At 47.2% G+C, this 12199-nt stretch overlaps 1 protein-coding gene across 6 annotated transcripts in view; it reads right to left on the minus strand.

Annotated features, from left to right (window-relative positions):
- Nucleotides 1-3185, minus strand: part of BIN1 (bridging integrator 1) — a 158226-nt gene extending 155041 nt beyond the window's left edge. For 2 of the 6 annotated variants that reach the window (XM_032805120.2, XM_032805119.2), the window contains exon 1: nt 2989-3185. In XM_032805120.2, the coding sequence (XP_032661011.1) occupies nt 2989-3069 (81 nt within the window). In that variant the 5' untranslated portion in view covers nt 3070-3185. The remainder of the gene's footprint in view (nt 1-2988) is intronic. The other 4 variants (XM_032805124.2, XM_032805122.2, XM_032805121.2 and 1 more) reach the window with 3 other exon arrangements.
- Nucleotides 3186-12199: the final 9014 nt, after the last annotated feature.

Here is a 12199-nt window from a genome sequence, read left to right on the forward strand (position 1 = left end):
AGTAGCAGGTGAACAGCAGACAATGGTTCTCTTCTCAGGGGTTAGCTTCAAAAGGCTAGGTCTTTGCATAACCAGAGGGGTGATTTTTGCATTCACCTCCTTTCCAGGAAACCAACTTAACTTTGTCCCAAAAGTTCATTCTTGCCTAGCAAATAGTCCTCTGAAGCTCTTAACACCTCTCAGGGTTCACATCTCCCCCTTAGCAAAGTTACATATGAGCCCACAAAAACCATTCACATTTTTAATACAGTGGGCTGCAAAGCTATTTCAACTTTATTCAATATGGTTTTTTAAAGGAAATTGCTGTATCTTTCAGAGCATCCTTTCAGGATAACCTTTTCATACCTTTTTTTAAAATAGGTTTGAGTGCTGAGCACCCAGCTTATCTTCAAACACTTTTGCTTAATGCAACTATTAATATCTGACTTTAAATATACACAACTCTTCTCTCAGACCACAGAGTGGCATTACATTCTTCCCACCAAGCAATGATTTATATGTATCTGTTATTTAAAAGGAAATAAAGTCTGGCAAATGCCAGGGTGATGGCATAACGCTCACCGCGTTTGTCTCCCTATATTACCAAGTCATGTGGAACGGAGCATAATCTTGTAACTACTGCGGTACGCCTACCTCTCACTTTGCTAGTATCTAAATTAGTGGAATAACTCTCCTCTACGCAAACCATTTCGGAGGAGAAGGGGGCGAGGTCTCCCCTATGTAGGGTGACCAGATGTCCCGATTTTATAGGGAGAGTCCTGATTTTGGGGTATTTTTCTTATATAGGCTCCTATTACCCCCCACCCCATCCCAATTTTTTGCACTTGCTCTCTGGTCACCTTACCCCCATGCCACATGAATCACACTCTCCACTGAATCAGTTCCTAGAGGCCAACCAGAGGATGAACCAAGCCCTGCAATTCTTTTCGTGTTGTTTACAACCCAAGAGAAGTCGCTGTCCTAGTTCCCTGGTTTAGTGTGTAGGAGCAGGTATTTTCTTTGCTGCCCCCTGTGCTGTTACTGTTTGGTTGCTTTTTAAAGCAGTCAGACCAAATTATGGGCCCAATTCCAGCTTCATTAAATAAGTGCAATTTGGTGAGAGCTGTCAGGGAGGGCAGGCAGGGACGAGAGGCCTTGACCTCCATTCACCATTCTGATCTGGTAGTATTTTACATTCTCTGTTTTGTGTACCCAACCCTTCCATCTAGAAGAAATCGTTGCTAAAGGTAATTCCTGGAGGATAGGAACAGTCATGGCTGAAGCATTCTCCCAAAGACACACCGCTCCTTACTGAGTCAATGTCATCTCTCTGACAGCAATCACTGAAAACCAAGATGAGCATGCTTGAGATAAAAAACAGCTGATCAGTGTCCCTGCATAAAATGTCCGATAATCCCTGCACAGACGAGGCATCTGGCTTCCAGAGCAGGATCTCAGAGAGAGGACCATGAAAACTATCCACTGCACAGTCCCCTAACCTTTCCCTGACATCAGGAAAAAAAAGAGACCCTGATTCATCCCCCCGCAGAAACAGCTTGATGTTAGCGGAGGAAGGCATACATAGCATAGTGACAGACTCCGGAATCTGAGAATCAAAGGGGAAAGCACTAGGAAATGTTGTGCTAGGTTTTAGAAGAGAGGATGAGACAGGGAGGAAGGTGGTGTCGAACTCCTTTACTCTCCCACCCTTGGGTGCCATGCTTAGCACCCTCCAGCTAGCTAAGCACAAAGAGCTGCTCGGATTGCCATGCAGGGCTTTCTAAAAATCATGAGGAATTTCTGTTTAATCTACAGCCAGCAATGAGTTTCAAAGGAAACAGGTCTGATCCTTCCTCCCACCACACACACAGCCCTGCTGATCCCCACTAGAGCACACAAGCGGGTTGGAAACCTTGCTGCGAAATGTCACATTCTCGCCTAGCAAATGCTTGAGACAGCTGCAGTGACCTCACCTGCAGCAGCCCCCTGAAAACCTGTTTAAAATTTTTGATTTCCTCCACCGGGCATCTCCTCCAGTGATAAACCCGAGGGCGCCAACCTGGATCCAGAACAGCAGCGGGCCCTGGCAGCCCAGAGGAGAGCTGCTCTCTGACAGATTTGGATGGCTAGCATCTCAGGGAGAGGGTCTCACGCTACCGGGCCCATGTTACAGGGCCAGGCTTGTAACATTTCCCATGCCAGGATAAATGGGTCTGCCCAGAAAATAGCCTTTGAAAGGCTGCGTTCAACCCAAGCGCTTGGATTTATGGGCAAGGTAGGTGAAGAGAGCTCTGCAACCTCCCTGGATTTAATCCATCCTCCCACCCCATGTCACAAGCTCATTTCACTCCCTCCCTGTCCACAGAGTCTCACGCTGGGACCTCCCTGTGTAATACAGCCCGCAGCCATCCACTGGGGAAGCCCCTGGGGACAGCCCCCTGGGGTGCCATGCCGGGGAATCCCCCTCCATGCAGTGCAGGGGAGCAAGGGCAGAACAGCTGGCACAGCTGGCGGGGCTGGGCGGGGGGGTACCATCTGCAGCCTGGCAGGCGGGGACGCGGAAAGCTGCCGGGGAAGGGGGTAAATGCACAGGTCTGATCTGCCCAGGAAAGCAAAGCACGTCCAGCCTGCGCTGGGCTTGAGCGCGGTTCCCTGGCCTCGGCTGTTTGTGACTCCCACCACACACAACACAACACACACACACACTCCCCACCCCTCTTCCACCGGCCGCCAATCAACGCACCCCCCACCCCTCAGCGCCCCTCTGAGCCACAGCAGCTGCGGCACCAAGTGGCTAGTCCGGACTGGCTAGCACTAGCCACCCCGCCCCAGCTGGGCTGTCAGTGCCTTTGGGAGTGGAGTGGGGAAGAAAACTGGGGGGGGGGGGAAGGAGACTGCAGCGCCCCCAGCCCCCTCTTCTTGCACTGACACGTCCCCAGTAAAACCAGCTCCCCAGATTCGACTCCCCCAGCGCCCCAGCTCCGCGCTCGGTGCCGCGGCTTCATCTACCTTCTCCTGGGCTCGGGTGAGTTTCTTCTGCATGTTGCTGGCTATTTTCCCCGCCGTGACTCCCTTGCTCATCTCAGCCATCTTGCCTCCCCTGTCACCCGCGCGGCTGCACTAATCAGAGCAGGAGGAAAGCAGGCGAAAACCGGAGCGAAACAATGGCCATCGCCTTCTCCAAGAGCCAGGCACCAGGATACAGCCTTTTAAAGACACAGTGCACCAAAGCAGAGGCAGCTCCTTAAAGGGACTGCTCGCTCCGCAACTGACAGCTTCCTCCCACGACTCAGCACCCAGCCCGGGCTGCAAGGTGGCAGGCCCCTGCAGTGAGAAATCTCTGCTCAGACCTATCAGCACTCTCACTCCTTTAACTTTCCAAGCCATTCCTCCCCCCCGCATCCTCTGGTCAGCTCTGCTCCCACTCTTATTCTCTGAGCATCTTTGTGCCATTTGGTTTAAGTCCTTATTGAAATGTATTTAGGCAAAGGACAACAAACCCAAAAGCCATTCAGAACTTCAGGGGGATGGACCGCGCCGAGTCTCCTGCGCCTAAAGCACTGCTCACTACAACCTCAGCCAAAAGGTAACCTCAGCTAGGCCCAGTTTGTCCAAGGTATTCAGGTGCCTAACTCCTTTGGGAAACTCTGGGCCTTAGTTTGTAGCAGTGCAGGGCCTCTGACACATATCTGAATGGTTCCAATCCTCTCCAATAGATCATCTCAAAAAAGTCGTGTTAGACTTGGGAAAGGTACAGAAAAGGGGAACAAAAATGATTGGAGGGGGTGGAATGGCTTCCATATGAGGAGAGATTATAAAGAATGGGATTGTTCAGCTTGGGAAAAAGACAACAAAGGAAAGCAATATGACAGAAATCTATAAAATCACAACTGGTGTGGAGAACACGAATAAGGAAGTGTTATTTATGCCTTTTCAAACCTAAGAACCAGGGTCACCCAATGAAATTAACAGGCAGTAGGTTTAAAACAAACTTAAGGAAGTACTTCACACAAAGCACAGTCAACCTGTGGAACTCATCACCAGAGGATGTTGTGAAGGCCAGAACTATAACTGAGTTCAAAAAAGAATTAGATAAGTTACTGAAGGACAGGTCCATCAATAACTATTAGCCAAGATGGTCAGGGATGCAAGCCCATGCTCCAGGGGTCCCAAAGCCTCTGACTGTTGGAAGCTGGGACTGGACAAGGAGGATGGATCATTTGATGATGACCTGTTCTCTTCATTCCTTCTGATGCCCCTGACATTGGCCACTGTCAGAAGGCAGGATACTTCCTAGATGGACCATTGGTCTGACCCAGTCTGGCTGTTCTTATGTTCTAGGGCAACAGTGACACCTGCACATCTGCCATTTCATCTCAATACTATTATTATGATTATTAATATTGCTGCTTATTTATTTTACTATCGTGCTGCCGTGGGGCAGGACCCCACTGTGTACAAATACAGAACAAAAAGACAGTCCTTGCCCCCAAAAGCTTACAGTCTAAATGTAAGACAAGAGACAGCGGACAGATACAGACAGACGGAGGGTTGGTCAGCATGATGGGCAGCCATCTCAGCACACCAACTGCCCAACCATTGTTAAATGTAGCACCCATAAAAATGCTAGATACATAGCAGAAAACATAGAGAAGACAGGTAGGGGCCTGTTCCAAAAAGGTTACAGATTAATTGATGGACAGGACCAACCAGCGCAGGGAAAGGGAGAGGCGAGGAAGGATATGCATTACAGAAATAGGCTAACGTGTTTAATCCATTTAGAAAAACATACATACACCTTGGTAGTTCAGACATTGCATGGGAACGATTAGTTGGCTATGTTTTTAACTGAGGAGCAGGCACACTCACTTTTGTAGACAGAGCTGCAGTCTCAGGGCTTGTCTATGTAATGCCGACAGACCCCGGTTGTTGGTGAGCAGGATTGAACCTGGGACCTCTGGAGCTAAATGCGTGAGCCTCTACTGCATGAGGTAAAAACCATGCAGCTCTTAGCTAAGACTGTAGAGCAGACTCTTCATCTCTCTCTACGTGGTCTCAGTGCCACTAGATAGGACAGAACCCCACACCCAGGAGGTGTATGGGATACATCCACACTTACTGCTGTAGTGCTTAGTGTAGACACTACGTATGCTGACAGGAGAGGTTCTCCTGGTGGCGTAGGTACTCCACCTCCCCAAGAGGCATTGGCTATGTCGGCAAGAGAAGCCATCCCATCGACATGATGCTGTCTATACCAGGGGTTAGGTCGGGTAACTACATCGCTCACAGAAGGGGAAGTCTGAACCTGACACAAAGTGCAACAGGGAGTCAGTGAAGTGGCATGTGATGTGGGCAAAGCAAAGGATGTGAAGGCAGGATGGAGTGAGAAGAGGTTAATACCTGAGGCAGTAGCAGGCCAGATCACTGGCAAGGGATGGAGCAATCAGGAGGGAGCGCTCTGGAGAGGTAAAGGAAGAAGGCAGGGTTTGGTCACAGCCTGGATGTAGGGAGAGATTCATAGACTATCAGGATTGGAAGAGACCTCAGGAGATCATCTAGTCCAACCCCCTTCTCAAAGCAGGACCACTCCCCAACTAAATCATCTCAGCCAGGGCTTTGTCAAGCCTGACCTTAAAAACCTCTAAGGAAGGAGATTCCACCATCTCCATTCCGGGGCTTCACCACCCTTCTAGTGAAATAGTTTTTCCTAATATCCAACCTAGACCTCCCCCACTGCAACTTGAGACCATTACTCCTTGTTCTGTTATCTGACTGGTACCACTGAGAATGGGAGGGCAGAAGCAAAGATGACCCCAAGGTTGTGTTCTTGGGCTTGAGGGAGGATGGGGATGTTATCCACAGCAATGAAGACTGAGAATGGAGACAGGGGACCTCAAGGGGTGAGAGGAAAGATCAGGACTCTCCTCTCATCACAGTATAATACCTGCGTGACTCCATTGATGTCAATGGGGTTACCCAGATATAAGCGAGAGGATGATCAGGTTTAAGCCATGTTGGCTAATAAAGTTTTGTCATTGTAAAATGAACTGCAATTTTGTCTGCTCAGCATGTGTCCTGCATATTTGCATAACAATATATATAGAATAATACTGTGGAGCTGCTGTCACCTACGGTCCCTTATGAAAACAAGATATACATCCAATAGCCTACACCAGTGAGCCAACATTTTAAAATAAATAAATGAGAAATATTATTTAGAGCTGCCTGCTGAGGGCTCCATTCACCTTAATTTCAGTTGGGGTGTGATTTATGGTTAAAGGTTTTATGCTGAAAAATAGAACAACCAAACCCTCATTCTTGGACATTGTCAAGGATACAGCTTTGCAGACGTCTCTCAGCTGGCACAGCAATTTGTCATTCTTATTAATTTTCAAAGGCTTCGACAACTAATTGCAACCAACTGCTATTATTGATCTTTAATATTTATAAATAATGCATCCTGCTGCTTTTCAAATTATTGCTTGACACCTGCAATTAGAAAGTGACGCACCATAGAAAACTGTATTTCACTGAACCAAAAGTCAAATTTTGCAAAGTGAATTGAGAGTTTTAAAATAGATGTGATTAAATACCTACACTGGATGAAAGTATACCCCGTACTAAAGAGCTCTTCAGTCTAGTGAAGAAAAACATAAAGAACCAGTGGCTGGAAGTTAAATCCAGGCAAATTCAAATGAAAAATAAGGCACAAGGGTTGGGGGTTCCCCTGGGAGGGGTTACCCAGATAAGGGGGTACAGTGATGAGCAGAACCTCTGGGCAAAGGGCACCAGGGTCTGGGAGAGCCACTGGCCTGCAGAGGGTGCTCTGGGCTGGAAAGAGCTAATTCCCCAGACAACCAGCAGGAGGCACTGTGCCAGTGAGTCATTGCCCTGCCACAGCCCCTTTAAAATCTAGGAAGTTTAGCACAGTATATAACAGACCTTTTATCATTTTCTTCTTCAGTTACTTCTTTTAGTTTAAATTACCTGGTTACTGGTAGCTGATTGGCTAACCTAAGCTATGGGTCTGTGCTACCAGCCTTTCAGTCTGTGGTTAACCAGTCTGTGGTCACTGAAATGGTGACGACAGCCAAAATCATTTCCAGGGGGCCACGTGCAGTATCTATAGAAAGCTGAACAGGGGCTTGTTCCTGGCTGTGTTCAACTTCCAAACTCCCTGGAGCAGAAGTCTAAAGATTCTACTTGAAAGGACGGATTGTTGTCATATTGGAATCCAGCCCCTCAGACCCAGGTCCTTCTGGTGGTAGGTGGGTACAGTGGAGGTGGAAGGGAGGAGAAGGAGACCTTCTTTCAGCCTCATATCACAGTTTTTCACCTAAAACAGTGCCAATTTCACTGGGGGTTGGGAAGATGGAAATATTCTATGTGATACCATTAAAAAAGTCTGATCTTTGGTCTTAGTATTAATTATTATTGCTGCTATTATTATCAAAGCGAGAGCTAGTACACTAACTTTGTATGGCACTTCACAGAGATTAGAAAGACATGGGCCTGAAGAATCCATACTCACCAGAGAACAAACTGATAACAGGCTCAGGAGGTGGGTAATTAATGTAAACCAGCTCTATCAAGTTAATCAGTTCTGCAGTAAAACAAACTGTCCTAGCCTACCATCCCGCCACCCATTCTTCCTTCAAGTCCCCTGCTGAGAATGCACTTCCTCCAGGACACGTACAAATCCTAGTGCTTACCTCATACAATCGTTCATTTAAAAACACACACACACACACACACACACACACACACACACAGAGTATAAAAACAAGCAATTAACAAGACACATACCAACCTCCTCCACTCAGTCTCTTGCTCTTTGTTGTTCCACCTCCCATCCTTTGTCTATATGTTGCCTGTTTGGGGTTCAATCCTGACAGCACTAAGGAACGTGGCCCAATGCGACTACTCACAGTAGTAAGCATTACATTTAGTAGTAAGAGTCTGCAGGAATGGATCTCTAATTGTAATCTCCTTAGGACAGGACATGTGTTCCCTTATTTGGCTATAAAGTGACTAGCACACATTTGGTGCTATAGACATAATAATTAATAAAGTGTCTGGCATGGGAACCCTGCAGAATCTTTTTGGAAGATAGTTTAAGTGCTAGGGCTGGTCTACACTACGGGGGGAAATCAATCTAAGATATGCAACTTCAGCTACGTGAATAACGTAGCTGAAGTTGAAGTATCTTAGATCGAATTACCTACTGTCCTCATGGTGCGGGATCGATGTCCGTGGCTCCCCCTGTCGAATCCGCTACCGCCGTTCAGGTTGGTGGAGTTCCGGGATCGATAGGAGCTCGTTCGGGGATCGATATTTCGCATCTAGATGAGACGCGATATATCGATCCCCAAGAAATCGATTGCTACCCCCCAATACGGCCGGTAGTGAAGACGTAGCCCTAGATGGTAAGTGTGGGAGAACTAATCTTTGCTGAGGTGCTTGGGTCATTCTTCCCCCAGAAGCAGAGAGACGAGGTGGGTGAGGTAATATCTTTTATTGAACCAACTTCTGTTGGTGAGAGAGACAAACTTCTGAGCTTGCACAGAGCTCTTCTGCAAGTCTGAGAAATGTACTCTGAGAATCACAGCTAAATACAAGGTGGAACAGATAGTTTAGCATAAGCAGTTCACTCATTTTCAAGGTGAAGTGGCCTGTTAACAGCTCTCCAGTTATTGAGGGGAGAAGGAGGAGGAGAAAAAAAAATTGGAGGGGCCAGCACAGCTACAGCATCACTACATATGCCCAGAATTAGTCATTTTAAAGAATATGGCAAATCTCGTGCAGTCTTCTCTTCTGCACTTTGGCACACCTGGCGCTTAATTTCACAACAGTCCATCTTTGTTTATATAGATTTGTACATCTTGCGGCCAGAAGGGACCATGAGATCATCTAGTCTGATTTCCTGCATAATACAGGCCAGAGAATTTTACCAGTTACTCCTGTATTGAGCCCACTACCTTGTGTTTGACTAAAATAAATCTTCCCAAAAGACAGACAGTTTTCTTGACAAGAGGGAGAATCTACCACTCCCTGTAGTAGTTTGTTCCTTGAGGTTAAATATTAGTGCCTTATTTCTCATTTAAATGGGTATGGCTTTGACTTCCACCCACTGGTTCTTGTGTTGCCTTTCTCTGCTAGATTAAAGAGCCATTTGGTACCCAGTATTTTCTCCCGGTGGAGGTACTTATACACAGTAATAAATCCTCTTTTTGATAAGCTAAACTGAATGGCTCCAGTGTCTCACTATACAGCTTTTTTTTTTCCAGCCCTCAGATCATTTTTATGGCTCTTCCCTGCATCATCTCCAAGTTTTTGATAGAATTTGGACTTAATGTGACTTACCTTTTCTTAATTTACCTTGTTACTCCTCGCTATGTCTTCCTTGAGCCATAATAAGCAATCCCTCTACTGCATAGGTATTTATACCCTTAAATGGATGGTTTTCATATCCTCCCTTGGGGCCTGAACCTGTAAACACTCAATACCATGCACAGTCCTTACATTAGGTGTTGCCCCACTGACTGCCAGGAGTAAGTTCTACTGTCAGTAGGGTTGGCAGGAACACGCTCTTCGGGCTTGAGCCTGCTCCCAATGGGTATGTCTACACCGCAGCTGGGAGTAAGCATCACAGCCTGGTAATCTGGACTCATGCTAGTTTAGCTCAAGATAACACACTAAAAATAGCAGTGTGGACATTGCCGCTCCAGCTGAGACTTGGGCTAGCCACCTGAGCTCAGACCAGGGGAGCTGGGTGAGTTTGAGAGCCTGAGCTGCCTGCCAAGCCCAACATCCACAGTAAAAACAACAAAGAGTCCTTCTGGCACCTTAGAGACTTAGGGTATGTCTACACTTACCATTTAAAGCACAAAAAGTTCCTTTTTTGCACTAAACCCGCGAGAGCCTCTACACTGGTTAATGAATTTTTGCAGTGAAACTCAGATGTTTCACTGCAAAAAGAAAACCACCTTCACGAGAGGCATACAGCTCTTACCGCTGTTTGTTTTTGGTGTTTTTGCACTGCTGTGAAAGTGAAGACATGTTTTAGCGGTGCAGACACCTTTTGGCCTCCGGAGGATATCCCAGTTCCAAAAGCAACCACTCTGGCCAGCATATCCGCAGCTCTGACGCACGGACGTCTGCCCCTCCCCCTGTAAGTCCCGGGAAGTTTGAAGCTTCCTTTCCCTTTGTTTGTAGATGTGACAGGGAAAGCAGCCAGACAGGAGGAAGTTTTTTAAAAAATGCCACAAAACAAGGAAGTAACGGGGCTCCTGAGACATGAAGCAGGGAGGCACGGGGCACTGAGCAGGGACCTAGAATGCCTTCCACTCACACCTCTCCCCTTCCCACAAGACCTATCAAGAGAGCTGCACTGTGGGGTACCTGACCTACAGAGCTGCTCTCATCAGGTATAAACACTCTCTGATGCCTGAGGAACTGAGTGAGTACCTAAAGCAGCAGTTCCCTATCACCAGTGAAACTTATGGCACAAAAACTCTGTAAGCCTTGTCTACACTACCAAGTTCTGTCAACAAAAACTGCCTTTTGGTGACAAAACAGCAAGAGCGCACACACTACCATGGGACTTTTGTCATAAAAAACACCCTATGAGAGACTTTTCTCTTTTCCCCTCCCTTTATTGTCCACAAAGAGCCAGTGTAGACACTGCTGATTGTTTTGTCCACAGAACTGGCTTCCGCCAGTATCCCACGATGCCTGCCCTGAGTGCTCTGCTCAGTGTTTTGGTCTCTGCTGCCCTGCAGGCTTGGACCACTCCCCTTTCAAAGCTCTGGGAAGTATCTGTATGCGGCTGTCTTTGGGGAACAAAGAGTAAATCATTGGAGTGATCCGGTTCTGTCCAGCACTAGGGACCTGCCGCTGCAGGGGGAGGGGGACAGGCTGTTGTTCAGCTCTGCCGTTCCTCAGCACGGAGAGCTCAATGATGCTGCTCTCGGCAGTTGAGGGGGCTGTGAGAGAACTCAGAGAGAATCCCAAGATGCGCAATGATCAGCTCATCCTTCCCACAACACTGCACTGTGGGATACATCCCCATGGTGCATTGCTCACCCTGTCAATGATGCTGTCCTCAGTGTGGACATGATCTGTTGACAGAGGGAGCAAGTGTGAACCCCCTTTGGCAATTTTTGTTTTGTCAATTTTCGGGTGTCGACCTAAGTTTTGTCAACTAAACTTGGTGGTGTGGACAAGCCCTAACAAATTTATTTGGACATAAGCTTTCGTGGGCGATAACCCACGTCATCCGATACATGGAGTGGAAAATCCAGTAGGCGGGTATATGACCAAATAAAAGCTTATGCCCAAATAAATGTGTGAGTCTCTAAGATGCCACAAGGACTCCTCGTTGATTGTTTTTGCTGATACAGACTAATACGGCTGCCACTCTAAAACAATGACCACAGTGCTATTTTCAGCAAGTTAGCACAAGTCTGTCGACCGGGCTGGGAGGCTTGCACCCAGCTGCAGCGTAGGCATCTCCATTGAGGTCAGTGGCAAAACTCCCATTGATTTCAGTGGAGCAGGATCAAGCCCTGAGTCATCATTTAGCCAGCCTCGGCGTAGCTAGCTCTTTCACTACAGAAGGGGTGTGGGATGGAGGCTTGAGCACAGAGCAGAGAGTCTGAGCAGAGATCCTTCCCCAAAACGCCTGTTGACTTCAGTGGGGCAGAATTTCATCCCTGAATTTTACGCCGGCTCATTTATCGACTACCTGTTGGGCCGCAGATAAATCCCTTCACCTCAGCGCCTCTGTCTGCAAACTGGGGATAATAATGCTATTACCCTGCCTCATAGGGATGTTATGAAGATTAATTAGTGAATGTTTGTACGGTGCTTTGAACATGGCACAGGAGTTACCCTTAAAGCATTCCAGTTGCACCTTATAAAAGGTTATCTCAGTGTTTGCCATATCAAGAACCGGAATACTGTAGATCCTGAGCTTAGCTAATTAGCTAAGGCAACTGAAAAGTTTTAAGGGTCATCACTGGAAGGGGCTATTCTGGATCTTTCCACACATTTTGTTCCTATTTTCTGCTTTCCCTCCACATGATTTCTGTGATTTCTGCTGTTGCAGTAACTGGAATAAAATACAGTATTCCAGGTATGGCCCCTTGAAACCGTTTACAGAGAATCTCTCAGCACTGCTCTGCTCTGCAATGCCTCTGCATGTGTTGCCCACAGTTGC

Source organism: Chelonoidis abingdonii, chromosome 10 (genome assembly GCF_003597395.2).
Source record: "Chelonoidis abingdonii isolate Lonesome George chromosome 10, CheloAbing_2.0, whole genome shotgun sequence".
Classification (NCBI taxonomy): domain Eukaryota; kingdom Metazoa; phylum Chordata; order Testudines; family Testudinidae; genus Chelonoidis; species Chelonoidis abingdonii.